This window comes from Euphorbia lathyris, chromosome 7 (genome assembly GCF_963576675.1).
Source record: "Euphorbia lathyris chromosome 7, ddEupLath1.1, whole genome shotgun sequence".
Taxonomy (NCBI): domain Eukaryota; kingdom Viridiplantae; phylum Streptophyta; class Magnoliopsida; order Malpighiales; family Euphorbiaceae; genus Euphorbia; species Euphorbia lathyris.
This window is the reverse complement of record NC_088916.1, coordinates 3,182,471-3,197,741: the sequence shown is the minus strand read 5'-3', so window position 1 is coordinate 3,197,741 and position 15,271 is coordinate 3,182,471. Positions and strand designations below refer to the sequence as shown.

At 34.1% G+C, this 15,271-nt stretch overlaps 1 protein-coding gene across 1 annotated transcript; it reads right to left on the bottom strand.

Annotated features, from left to right (window-relative positions):
- Nucleotides 1-5,717: 5,717 nt before the first annotated feature.
- LOC136235612 (succinate--CoA ligase [ADP-forming] subunit alpha-2, mitochondrial) lies at nt 5,718-13,795 on the bottom strand. Its single transcript, XM_066025416.1, has 7 exons — nt 13,482-13,795; nt 11,197-11,406; nt 10,590-10,760; nt 8,226-8,349; nt 7,345-7,406; nt 6,751-6,832; nt 5,718-6,095 (listed from the first exon to the last, which is right to left on the bottom strand). Exons 1-7 carry the CDS (start codon nt 13,719-13,721, stop codon nt 5,953-5,955), a joined length of 1,032 nt encoding a protein of 343 aa, XP_065881488.1. The 5' UTR covers nt 13,722-13,795; the 3' UTR covers nt 5,718-5,952.
- Nucleotides 13,796-15,271: the final 1,476 nt, after the last annotated feature.

Here is a 15,271-nt window from a genome sequence, read left to right as displayed (position 1 = left end):
GGATTTATTATCAATAATAATAATAATAATAATAATAAACACTTATGCTCATCGCCGCTTAGGCAGCACCTAGAAAGTCTGGACGGAACCCAATCGATTAAAAATCGTTTAGAGGCAAAAAAACTTCCAGATGACTAATCGAGTCATTGTCGCTAGGCAGCACCTAAGAGGTCTAGACGGAGCCAATCGGTTAAAAATTGTCTACGTGTAGAAAAACGTCCAGATTACTAATTGGAAAAAAATCGAGACAGATTCTCAATTTCAAGCGTCTACACAATCAAAACGGTCATGTTTTTAATACTACTTATTGTCCCTTAATATAAATTTGTGTCAAGATATTATGCATTTTGAGTTATCATATCGTAGAATCAGAACAAATGATTGCTGAAATTTGGATGGAACATACTTTCATTTTTAAAGAAAAGATTCAAATGCAAATTTGATATTCCGATTCTTGCAAATTGATAAAACCCGATAGCAAGTAAGAATCTTATTTTATGGATTTATTATCTGACCCAAAATTATCTCATATAACGTTAAAATTACTCCAAGTTGAAAGCTCGAAGACAACCTTATCATTTAGGGAAAATTATAAAATTGGGTCAAATGGGAGGCTCATTTACATATTTAGATCAATTATCTAAGACATTACATATCTAGACTATTTATTTGTAACTTTTTCAAAATACTCCAAACTTTTCATCCTACCCCTTCCTTTATATTGTGCGAATCACCTCCATTTTTTCATCATCTTGTCTCTTCTTCCTCTCTTTGTCTCTATGTTTTTGTGAAGGCATGGTTCTTCATCTTCCTGGTTTTTCATCTTCATGTTTCTTTTTCGTTTCTTTGTTTCTTTCTTCTAGTGCGAATCGAATGCATCGTTATTCGACATTCTTTGGTGTTTATCTTATCGATTTCAATGGCAAAAGGCAAAAATAAAGTATCTACTGTATTTCTCTTATTTCATCTTCCTCTATTTCCAGAAAATGGCTTCGCAGAACGAGTTTGTTTCACATTTTGCGAAACCTGCAAAGCAAAATCATCCTCTGAAGTAGTATTTTCTCCAGAAAATAACTTCGCGGAATGATTTTGGTTCACATTTTGTGAAGCATGCGAAGCAAATTTAGCTTGTATTTCTCATCGTAGACTTCGCAGTTTCGCTTTATGTGTAGCATAATCATCATTTTTCAGGTGTATTTCTCTTCGCAGTTTCGCTTTCTGCGAAGCGTTTCTTTCATTATTTCCCTAAAATGACTTAATTTTTGTGAAGGTTGAATACAAAGGCATCAATCACAGTGATCCGTTTATCTTGAATACAAATGGATCAATCATAGTGAGGGGTGGTTAGGATGTGATGAAGATGTTAAAGACCAATGCATCAAATTCAAGTATCCGTTTAGCTTGAATACAAATGCATTAAACACAGTGAAGGGTGATTGGGATGTGATGAAGATGGTGAAGACCAAATGTTCTAGTTTCTTTTTCTTCTGAACTTCTTAGCGAATGTTCTGGAAGCACACTCCCTCCCAAATATCCTAGAAGCACATTAGGGAGGAAGTGTGCTTCGAGAACATTTTGCTAATCATTCCTCCCAAATGTTCTAGAAGCACACTTCCTCCATTGCTGGGGTTTAGGGTTTGAATTATTGTTGCAATCTTGTTGTAAATTTCGATAATGTTACGATTTTAATGTTATAATTATTATTGCAATCTTGTTGTAAATATACCACTTCGCATTTTCCCCAAATTGCGAAGCCTACGAAGATAAATACTACTTCAATACATGAATTTGCTTCGCAGTTTGCGAAAACTAAGAAGAAAAACTCATCCTGCGAAGTAGTATTTACCTTCGTAAGCTTCACAATTTGCAAAACTGCGAAATAAAATCATCTACTGAAACTATTATCCTGGAAAAAACGTACAAAATAATAAAAAAACGGAGTGTCAAGTCACAAGAAGAAAGATTTTACGTATATATGAGTCGATAATTAAAAACAAAGTGCCAAGTTTGCAAACTAAAAAGGAAACGAAAAGAGAAATGAAGAGAGTATATAAAAGGCATTTTGGGAAAATTCACAAATAAATAGTTTAGATACATGATGACTTGGATAGTTGGTCTAAATATGTAAATAGACCTTCCATTTTGATCCAATTTCATAATTTTTCATATCATTTATTAGGTTAAGGATATCCAAAAATGTAACGGGTAAATTTGGATCCTTAAATTAAACTTGCTAGGCAAATTCGACCTTCACTTTCTAAGCATCACATAGTATAACAAAATAGAATATGGTAAAAAGCATCATTAAACTCCTATTTAGGGATGGCAACGGGTACTATCTAATGGCGAATACAGGATTGTTCAGTTGGGGGCCGATTTTACACGTTATATGTAAAAAAAAAAAAATTGAAATTTTGGATTTATAGAGAACTTAACAGGACCTGAACCAATTTTGGGGTGTTGATTCAACACTCGATCTAGATTTCTTGGAAACAGGAAAACCGAAAAACTACAACACCTCAAATTTTGTGACGACCGGAGGACGAAACTATTCGTGATCAGTGGTGGTTCTGGCGGCCGGAGGGGCCCGAGCCCCCTGTCTCCGTCCCTGACTATATCCACAGATATCTGGCACTACCCCACTCTAATGGGACTACATGTACCCTGTATAAAAGGTATAGGATGGGTATGAGATTAAAACCATTACCGTTAGGGCAATAGGACAGATATGAGAATACCCCTAGGATAAATGTCATAACTCTTTATAAATTAAAACATAGGGGAAAATACAAAAATAAACCGTGTGGTTTGGATTATTTTCAAATATAAGCTATGCGATTTAAAAGTTTGCAAACCGGTACATTGTGGTTAATTCCGTTAGCAAAAACAATTTAAATTGACTAACGGTATTAAAAAAGTCAAAAGTCAAATGATAAAGAGCTATTTTTATTATTTTATCTTTACTTATTTTATAAATTAACTCTCTCATTATCTACTTATCACAAATAAAAACAAAATATCAAATTCACCATCTCATTCTTCTCTCACATATCTCTTTAATTTATTTTCATTCTTTTTCTAACACACTCACTTAGAGCTGTCAATTAGCTGGGGATTCATTTTGTCCCCGATAGTCGGGGTTGGGACGGATATGGTTATAAGTGTCTCATCCTTATCTCCATCCTCGTCCCTGAATGTCTCTAACGGGGATCCCCAACTAAATACTTGAATATCAAAAAAAAAAAAAAAAAAACTAAGAGTTGTAACCTGGTTGCTTTTAAAACGGAATATATTCTAAAAATAAATTAAGATAGATTAAGTAAGAGCTCTAACTAGGTTGGTTTAAAATTAAAATGGAACCTAAGCAATTAGGAGTAGAAATTATAAAATAAAAAAAATTGAAAGCTAATAAGTAATGCATGCACCGGGGATATGGATTCCCCATGAGTATAGAAATCTTGCATAATCAAAACCTTGGAAACCTTAAAAAAAAAAAAAAAAGTAAAGAAATTAAAAAGTTAAACGGGGATGGGGATTCCTCGCGGGGATAGAGATTCCTTACGGGACGGGGATGGTAGCCATAATTTTCCCCATATGTTATTTGGGGCGGGGATGGGAATCCCCATTGGACTTGGACTAGTGATGATTAATGCAATCTCCACCCCATTTACAGCCCTACTCACTCTTCCTCTCTCTCTAAAAATACATGTAAAAGTAGATTTTACAGATATCAACTGAACTTATAACACACATTAAGCATTAGATCTCTAAATTTTTTTCAATACAATGCATAAATAATTTCATTATAATAAATAGTTTTTAATGTTAAAGTTAGCTGATTACAAATACAATCAATAGGTTTGAATTTCTTTATATTTTGTTAGAATACAATAATTGGAGCAGATAATACAAATGCATACGAAATAAATAACAATAATTTTCCGTTTAAAACTGGGTTTTTTGGTCACGACAAAAATAAAAAACTTAATTTAAATAAAAGACCAAGAACTTAATGAACCAAAAATTGAAAGATGGACTCATGTAAAGGTGTAAAAATGGATGAAAAGGTTGATTCAATAAAAAAGTTGACTCAATCTAACCCATTTAATAACTAGGTTGAGACGATCCATTTGTAAATGGGTTGGATTGGATCAACTCTTTTATTAGATGGGTTGACTCGTTTAATCCAATTAACTAAATATAAACTTTGTTGTTTCGGTCATTTTCAAACATAAACTATGTGGTTCAAAAGTTTGCAAATATGAGCTTTGAGGTTCATTCCGTTAGCAAAGAGAGTCCTGACTGTTAACACCGTTAGAAAATGCTGATGTGGCAATTTTAAATCAAAGAGTAGTTTTGTCATTCCATTTTTCTAACCTTAGCCAATATGCAAGTGACACATCATTCCATCTCTATCTCCCTTCTCTCTCATTATTTCTCTTCTCTCTCTAGATATACAAATGTCGTCTCAGTTGTCGGCAGTTGAGGAAACTCTTCATCTATCTCTTATGCCATCACAGTTGAGGATCAACAGTATCTCAAATGTCAGCTTAGTTGGCTGCAATCAATAAACATCCTCATTTTGCTTAGATTCCAGGGATTGTACTAAATGGGCCGCTAACAGCATCTCAGCCTCCGATAACTGAAGTCGATGGAGATGCTAAGCGTAGTGAGGTTTCAATTAACCAATGGGACATACGATCTCTGGAATCAACTGTTAAACAACGTCAATTAGCCTTGACATTCAGCCTCCTACAACATCCTGCATCAAAAGTGGATGCTAGCCGAAGAAGCGGTAAGGGAAATGCAAACTTGAACCGAGGAGTACCTTAACATTCACATTTCTTCAAGGTACTCCCCGGTTCAAGTTTGCATTTCCCTTACCGCTTCTCCGGCTAGCATCCACTTTTGATGCAGGATGTTGTAGGAGGCTGAATGTCTAAGCCTGATTGACGTTGTTTAACAGTTGATTCCAGAGATCGTATGTCTCATTGGTTAATTGAAACCTCACTACGCTTGGCATCCCCATCGATTTCAGTTATCGGAGACTGAGAAGGCAACTGAGATGTTGTAAGCGGTCCATTTAGTACAATCTCTTATCGTGCAATCTGAGCAAAATGAGGATGTTTATTGATTGCAGCCAACTAAGCTGACATTTGAGACACTGTTGATCCTCAACTATTGTGATGGCATAAGAGATAGGCGACAAGTTTCCTCAACTGCCAACAACTGAGACAACATTTGTATATCTAGAGAGAGGAGAAATAATGAGAGAAGGGAGATAGAGATGGAATGATGTCACTTACATATTGGCTAAGGTTAGAAAAATAAAAACTAAAAAATGGAATGACAAAACTACCCTTTGAATTTTCTAACGGTGTTAACAGTTAGTACTCTCTCCGCTAACGGAATGAACCTTTCGCCACACAAGATACCTTTCGCCATAGAAAATTTGAGACTTAAAATGCTATAAAAGAAGGTAAAAGCGAACGGACGCCCCGGGGCACTAGATAAGAAATATATTTTTATTATTTTTTTATATAATATTCATTAAGTGGTTTGACACAAATTAATTAATTAAAGGCAAAAGTTTAAATAATCGTGCCAAAATTAATTAAAGTACATTTTCCAATACAAACCATTTAATATGTGTTATATAAAAAACAATAAAATATACTTCTTATCTAGCGTCCAGGGACGTCCGTAAGCGGGCTCGATAAAAGAAATAGACAATTAATTAATTAATTCTATTAGTTGTCTACAAGGTAAACTCACAGCTCGCACAACAACGTGTGGTATGGAGAATAGTTTATTATATACCAAATGCCATATTTGGCCCAGAAAAATCAAAATCCCAAATTCCCAATTCATGATATTTGTCAAAAACTTGACTTGGAAAGGCAAAATGGCATAATAATAATTCTTAAAAATGTCAAACTTCTCAACATTAAACTAACTTGAAAGGAGGCCTCTCTGCTTGAAAACATCAAGCATTGCGACTCCGATTTTTGCAGGAGACTCGACCACGGTAACTCCAGCTTCCCTTAGTGTCTTGATTTTATCTTGTGCTGTACCCTTTCCACCCGAAACAATAGCTGTATCAAGAGAGAGAGAACGAACATTAAATGTCGTGTCAATATAACCCCGAGAGCACAACAAATTTTCACAAAGATGTGTATAAACGTACGTTAGATGGATGCATTCACTAAGTACGTGTTTCATTTCAGTTATAAACAACCTTTCAAAATGCATGTAACTGGTTCCGTTTGTCGACAAACTTGTTTGGAAGATCTAATGTGGCAGCGAATAACGGTCAAATCAATGCATTCAAATTTTCAACTAGGTAGGGGAAAAATTGATCTTGTTTGGCAACGTTACGTGTAAAATTGCACCGTTTCGTATGTTAGAGGTAAATCTGCACTCGCCAAAAACGATAGGAGAAAATTTGGACCTTATCCCCAAATTAAATGAAATCAATAAAATCCCCATTCAATCCCTCCAACCAGGCATTTGAAGCCAACCCGGACAAGATAAAAATTTAGACAGGAAATGGCAGAGGCGACGAAAGCAAGGGGAGAATGAGAATACTATTTTGGATAATATAAAAAAGTAACACCCACCATACGTAACATAAAGAATCATGATTAAGTTTCTACAAATGGTATCGGTGTAAAAGAGTAATGGACACAACATATTGTTGAAAAATAAACAACGAAGGAATATATAAATTGCACAATTTAAAAAGTGTACCTCCGGCATGCCCCATGCGACGGCCGGGTGGAGCGGTTAGTCCAGCAATAAATGCAACAACAGGCTTGTCAGTTCCGCTTTCCTGTATGATCACGTAATGAATGTTAGCAATGCCTACAAGTATACTCCGTACAGCTCCATCGCACTTCCATCAAATACTAGTTTCAACCCAGCCCCAGGAATTAAAAACAATATTAAGTAGTTCAGCAGCAAAAAAACAAAAGAAGAAAAAAAACACAGCGATGGCAAAGCTGCAGAACATGCTTTCAGTTCTTCACTCACTTAAAAGATTAAAAGAAGTCCCGTTAAATGATTTTCAAAAAAGAAAAAGAAGCAGAAAATTAAATATGCAAATCCATTTAACTTATAAACAAAATCAAGATGAACTTGTAAAAATAGGTTATAAAAGCGAATACAGATCAACATAGTTCTATAGATAATCCCAACGTTTTATATAATGGTGGTGGGTATTGTATGCTCCTAAACTAAGTGTTCAACCTATGCAATTTGACATAAAACAATTCTGAAACCTAATCATATATGCAACAACAAAAAAAAATCTTATTTGAGTTGTCATAAATCAACAGTCATTACCTTAATTAGTTTAGCAGCATCTTCTTCTGCAGTACCTCCTATCTCTCCTATAAGAACAATACCTGAAATGCATATAACAACGTCTTAGCTTGATATATGCCTCTTTTTGCTTTCTTGAATTGAAATCATGAATTATTTTTTCGAAAACAAGCATGGTTTACTTTTAAAGCTCAAAGTCTTAAAATGCAAATTGCTTCTATGCAATGTAAAACCAGCAATTCAAATTTGAAAGAAGAAAAAAAAACAAAAAAGAGAGATAAAGAGGAAGTTGAAACATGGTTAGATAATAATAGTAATACTAAGGCCCCGTTTGTTTGTCGGACAATATTGTGTTTTGGAAAATATTGGATAAGGGAATTTTTTGTTGGAAACTAAAATATTTTCCAATGTTCGGCTACAACACCGGAAAACGGAAAAAAGTGGTGGGTGGTTACTGTTTTCAAAAGGGTAAGAAGAAATAGAGCAGGGTTCGAAGAGGCTTAGGAAAATGTTTTATTCTTTTCAAAAGGGTAAAACATTTTCCACACTTTCTTCATATATTTTTCTATTGACTAACCTAAAATTTTAAGTTTGACTTATTTTTCCTAAGCAACAAACACCGGAAAATCAAGAAATATTTTCTAACACAATACTTTCCGGCAAACAAACAGGGGCCAAGTATCAAATATACAAAAGAACACTTATACAACTAATGTTTAATCAATCAAAATTAGGCTAGTACAATAATAGTATCCATTTTAAAGCATTTGTCATGCCAGAATAACAGTGTCTAATCTATGTGTGCATTTATATGTGCAGATCCTCAGAAATAAAGTCCATAATAATATTCTTCTACCGTAGTTAACATAAGTATTCAAATCTTTACAAAAAAAATAGTTTACCTTCTGTCTGGGGATCTACCAGGAATTTTTCAATGCAATCAACAAAGTTTGTTCCATTGAATGGATCTCCCCCTATACCAACACAAGTTGATTGTCCCAAGCCAACGGCGGTTGTTTGGAACACCTGAAATGCAAAAGAAGAAATGTGCTTGCCTATATGAAGCTAGAATAACAAACACAAAGAAATAAGGTGCAAATCACGTAGCTCTAAACTATTATAATAGTACATGATGGATGGTAATTTAACTAATAACAATGTTAGAAAGAGGGAGAGGATTGACCATTTGAGAAAAGGTTAGGGACCCAATTACTAAATTTTGAAGTATAGGGGATGCAATTGACTTTTGATTTATAGGTTAGGGTCCAAGTTGAGCTTTAAGCCTTAAATTATTGCTGAAAATTCGGAGATTAACTCAATCAAGAAAATAAGTACTCTTTTTTGGCTAGTACATTACTTTTTTGGCTTAGAGTTGAAGTATTGGTAAATAAGTACATTTCAAGACAACACATGTAATAATGAAATACAGGAAAGAAAAGGACAAACATCAAAAAGAAAAGGAATAAAAGAGAGAGGTAGCGAACTCTCCATTCAGCTCTTGCGGAAAAAAATTTTATTTTTCTTGTCTTGCAACAAAGGTGACATCTATAACCTTCAATATCAGCTCGCCGGAGACTCTGGATTTAGTTTAACTATAAAACCAACTATTGATACTTAACTAGCTTCTGTCAACCTCAATTCAGATGGTGGTTGTAAATTCCTTAGTTATAATTGAACAAATTTGTACAAATCAATACTGATTTCTTCAAACAAACGAATTTATTGAGCTTTGGTTAGGTGGCCAAAATGACTCGAATCAACAAAATACCAAAACTCAACTAAATACGCAGAATATTGACTCTTTTCTTTTATCTCTTAAAAGAACATCATGTATTGAATTTCTAAAAGATGAAGTACTTGAAAAATTAACTTTAAAATAAATATCAGGCACTAGAATCTGAAAGTCCAGCTGATCAGGAATCAGTTAATGCAATCCAGAAAGTTCAAATACATAACTGAAAAAATATAGGATGGGAAATTAATCAGGCAGTTGTTAAAAATTTAAACTTTCCCATTATTATCACCAATTTATACAACAATGACCCTGACTTCTATTGCTTATCGAAAAAGACACAGGTAAGAGCATCCCAAAAGCAAATGATGATGTAAGAAATACTAATTTACCCCATAACAACTACTATGCAAAATCTACTATCTAACGCTTAATATCTATGCTACAGAAATGGAAATAGGAACTTACCCATCCTTTTGCCAGAACCCCTAAGATTTACATAAAGTAGATATCTTCAAATAAACATTCTTTAGAAAGCACTTAATACTTGCTGATATAGCACCACTGATAACATTTCCAGTTCCATAATTTAAAGTCATGTTCACCAATAGTACTGTGGGTAACGAACTACCCCATAACATGTCTATCTAAGAAGAGGAAGAAAATCACCAAGCCATGCATATCAAGTGCATAAAAGAACTAACTTGATTACTTCCAAGTGAGAACCTAGAAATCTAAATCGAACTTGAAACACATGCCAATTAGGAGGCCAACATAGTACATCATTATCAATGAAACCAATTCTATCAAAACTACATAAAGACATATTCTCTTCTATTAAACATTTAGAATAAGCAAACAACAAAAAGGATTGATTGCAACAATGGTATTCAAGATCATTACTTCATGTGGCAAATAGGGTTGTAGATTGTAAAGTATATGAGTTTGAGACAGAATTTACAGAAGAATATATCAAACAAGAGTAGCTAAAAAACAGTGTGCAGAATTTCCAAGGGAAGGGATACCCTTTATTCTCTCCTTCTAAGTTTTTAGGCGTAGGGTTGATTGAAGAGCATAGAATCTAACTTGGCATGCTCAATTCCTTAAATATTGAAATAAAGTTTCCATAGGCGATTCAAGCTTAGAAATGCATCATATAATACCAAGAAGCATAAGTGGACAAAATTTATAGAATAGAAACTGCATATAAAAGCTTTAACGGGTTGCACAAATATAGTAACAACGAGCAGAATTATAGTAAAGAAAAAAAATTGATCCTAAAGTCAGTCAAAGAATCTCACATGGGTTGTGGTCTGTTGGGCACATTAGGAAATGAAACCAATAAAAACTAAAAAAGAAATATTAGGACATGATGCTCCTGCTTTCTAAAATTATAAAACAGTTTATAGATGAGGGACCGTGCATAAATTTTTTTATCCCTAGCATCCCCTCATGATCATGATAAAAACCAATTGAAAAGGCAAATAAATCTACTAGTAAAAGCATCTCAATTACATAAAAGAAAACAACTTACCGCTTCATAGGTCAAAGTACCAGATCGAGAAACTATTCCAATACGACCAGGTTTATGGATGTATCCAGGCATTATGCCAATTTTACATTCTCCAGGCTTAATGATACCAGGGCAGTTTGGCCCAATCAACCGAGTTTTAGACTGGCTGTTAATAGCAGCCTTTACGCGTACCTGAACACATTTATAGCCCAATGTCACTTCTAAGTTGGTAAAGAAAAAGAAAAATAAATTGTAATGAACTTGCTAACAGTCACTGTATACCAAGCAAAACACTGATCTCAGCATTGAATTTTTTTTATCATCCAACAAAGACATATTATTGCATCTGTTCAGGATGAAACTCAGTAAATCCAATTATATAGTAGCTATTAAATAATCGGATTACAATAAGCACGAGCAAATATGATAAATCCACAGTACATAGAGCCCCTACAATTCCGATACAGACACCAAATTGCTCCAAGCAAAATCAGCAGTTGCATCAATCATTCATATCAAGAAATGAAATGAAATGCATAATAAAGTGCCAAGCTTCCCAAAGTTTGTCAAGCTACACAACATGCATAAAGTTTGATGGCAGAAATTCAAAATAAGTGTTATTTAATACCATATCATGTTGAGGGATTCCCTCCGTGATGCACACAACAAGATCCAACTCAGCTTCCAAAGCCTCCATAATTGCAGCTGCAGCAAATGGTGGAGGAACATAAATGACTGAAGCATTAGCCTTTGTTTCAGCCTTAGCGTCTGCAACTGAGTTGAAAACAGGAAGTCCCAAGTGTTCAGTTCCTCCCTTCTTGGGTGTTACACCACCCACCTAGTTCAACAAAAAAGCACTTAGAATATGAGAAAATAGCAATATTCTGATGACAACAGGAAAAGATAACATGGAAAACTTGTTGAGAAAAATAAAAAATAAAAGTTTATGCGAATTTGGCTTTCTTTCCGTCTTCGGAAACTTACTCTTTTTCAAAATTTTAAATCAGAAAAGAAATCTACTGCTTATTAAAAAATATAAGTACTGTTGAACTACTCGATCCATGCTTGCTAACTAAAAATTTGGGTTCTGTAGGATACAATAAACACAACTGAGCGCATCTTTCAGAAATCTTGATCCGCCATTTAAAGGGTCTTCAAATAGTGGAAAGACAAATCATAATCCATTGCCCAGAAGTAAAGGGTAATTAGAATACATTAAAAAAAACAATTTACAATCTCAGTCGGCACTTACAGAGCTCAAGAAAACTTTAACCTAAAAGTTAAAAGGGCAGGACAGAAGCTACTCAAAATCATCTTTCACGATTCAAATAGGAAAAAGAATTTAAGGGGCAGAACCCAACAAGTGAATTTACTGCATTTGGTACTAGGGACCAAAACCTGGTAACATAACTAGGAATTAGGTTAGTACTTCATAAGCAAAAGAGCTAAGATTGCTACATAACTTGGGGCCTAAGGACGATAATTGGTAGTCAGAGACTCACTAACCATTGTAAGACTACATGCTTACAAAGACAGTAGAGGAGGCAGCTTTATGTTCGTTTATATAATGAAGCAAAGATGACGCAAGATTTTAAGTGGAAAAAGTGAATCTCCAACAAAAAAAAGGCAATAGGAAAGACTTGTTTTCTCTCCCAAGGTTCATGTCTTCTACTTTTTTACTTCTAGAAACCACTCAAAGAGAATTTTGACCACAAGCAACCTTGGGAAGAACAAAAATAAAGAAAGCAAGAATATCATAAACAGGCAATGACATTCATACAAAATGAGAAATTAAATGTATGACCTCTTAATTAGGTAACTTGGGGTTCCTGCTTTAGCCTCTTCCCATAATAGTTTACAAAAGGTTACTATGGTCATGCCAAACTGAGCTCCTTTCCAACAGTGTACTTGGACTTGTTTAAGTATTAGGCCAAATTATGTAATGATAAGGTCTATGTAGCTTACTGATTAATCATGAGCTAACTCTCGAATTGATAAACATAAGATATATTCTTGTAACTTAATATATGGTGCTTAAGGTTTCCCAGTATTATGTACTCCCAATTTTCTGCAACGGTGCTTTAGCTAAACCTTAAGATTTGTGAATAAACAAAAGTGCAGGAGCAAAAAAAAAAATGCAAGTATATAAGAAAATAACATCAAAGGGAATTTTCTGTAAAAGGATGTAAAAATTCATTCTCTTAAAATATGTCAAGATGATTAACATATTGCATATGAGTCCACATCCTCCCAGTGATATAATAATACCATTCTTTCCCTTTGTTGGTAAAATGTAAGAAAAGATAGAAAATTAGCATAAGTAAGGTGCAAGAAATCATAGAGAAGTACGTACTAAGATAAGAAATAGAGAAGCTAATAAAAACCTCTAACAAAGTTCAATCATATTCAATCACCAAAAAAGAATTTCAATTTTCAAGACCCAAAAACATCAACAAAGCTCATTTACCGCCACGCTACAGCATCTGAGCAGCACCACTTCACATTATTTTAAGAAAATAAATAAAATCCTAGTTTTTTTTTTTAAAAAAAAGTGCTTATAATTCTCTCTAGCCCAACTTCACTTTCATTTCTCATCTTCTATATAAGATGCACTTTGCTTCCACAATTGCTGCAAAAGACATTCTATGTCGCCTTATTTTGACTAATAAGTACTGGAAAAGAAGAAATCAATGGAATGCAAATTCTAAGGAAATTGAAACAATAACAAATTGAAATGAAATGAAAATATAATTTGCATACTACAAAATCAAGTGATCATTCCAAAAAAAAAAAAACAGCAGACCTGTTCAGAAAAATCATAAATGCAATTAAATGTCATGAAATAATTGGATTCTCCCACAAAGTAAATGCAGAAATGAAAAAAAAAAAACAAAATCCAAAAGTGAAAACTACCATCTTAGTGCCATACTCGATGGCCTGCTCGGTGTGGAATGTACCATTCTTCCCAGTGATACCTTGACATATCACTCGAGTATTTTTGTCGACAAAAACCGCAGGCGGAGGAGGAGCAGACGCGAACTGCCGAGATTGAAGAGCGGAAGACGGCGATGACGTTGAAAGAGACGCAGAGAGAGAGGTATTCCGAGATCTGATCGAGCCGAATAACCTAGCGACGGCTTGCCTACTAGCCATCCCTCAATTTTGATTTTTTCCTTTTCTCTTCCTGAATGGAATCCCTGCTGTGATTTTAAACTAGTCGTCTTCTTCTTTTTGTTATTATTTTAAAAATATTATTAAGGAAAATTATTATAAACTAGAATAAGAAAAGTCTTTATTCCTTCTACCAAAAAAAAAAAGTCTTTATTCCTACCTTATGAAAAAAAAAATCAAAATAATACTAACCGCGTTTGGTTTGTAGATTTCAGGAAATGAGAGGTTTTCGTTTTGTTGGTGTTTGTTTTGCTAATTTAATGATTCCCTTTACTCTTTTTAGTTTTGGATTTACTCCTAACTCTTCTAATCTCATTCCCCATTCCCTCGAGGTTTTCTATTCCATTTCCCCTCTCTTTCTAACTTAAACTTTTACATTCCTTATAAAATTTTACTTTTCTATTTTATATATGTGACGTTTTGGATTATATATGAAGTTATTTCACGTTTTATGGGAACTATAGTAAAAGAATTGAATTTTTTTTTATTATATATTGATAACAACCCAAATTATTCTTAAATAAGGAATAGGGGAAAATTAATAGAAATAATGGCAAACCATTATTCCTTCTAAAAGAGATATTTATGCATGATTAATGTGGAATTAATGATAATTAATGCAGGATTAATGCAGGGGTGAATATGCAAATAATGAGAAAAAGGAAGGAGTCTTTAGCATTATGCCACGCCACGTGGACCATGACGAGACCCGCCATTGTTCTCAAGGAGAGCGTACATACGCCTTGACAGATCTAAGAATACCAAAAGGCATCTTTATTACCATCCATGAATGGGAATAAATACAATTAAATGGCAATTAATAGCCATTAAAGGGGAATAAAGACTTGACTGTTCGAATACCTCAACTCTGAGAGTTTCAATGCTAAATGCTGGGATTAATGGAGAATTGATAGCAATAAAAGATGAGTAATGACATGACTCTTCACCTGCTTCCCCATTAATGCTGAAGGTTACAGAAACCTATATAAATACCCCAGTTTCCTAGGATCAAAGGTACACTTACTGATTCTCTACTTTTGTGCTTACAGTTTATTCTCAGAAATATTACTGACTTTGGCATTGGAGTGTCCCCGGCCGATCCCAACGGCGCCTCACAGGGAAGTGCTCCGATCAAAGATTTTTCCATAAGTTATCATATATGAAGTTAAAAAAATAGTTTTGATTCTCTATTTGAACCAAACATCCACAAAAGAAATGGAGTGGAATTGCATTCCCTTTCCTAAACATATCCAAACACATAGGGGAATTAATGCTTATTCCTTCCCTTTCCTTTCCTTTCCTTTCCTTCCCTTTCTTGATTCCTTTTCTCTTACCCCTTGTGAACCAAACGCCCCCTAATGTCTTTGGAAATTATTAATTTAGGATCTAGTTACAAAATAGCATAATAGCTATTGTCATTAGTTGTTTGTGGTTGCATAAAACTATTAATGTTGTTGTTTGTTTGTTTTTTCAGTAAACATGAAAAGAAAAAAAAAAAAAAAAACTAAGGCATAATCATCTGTTGGCTGTTT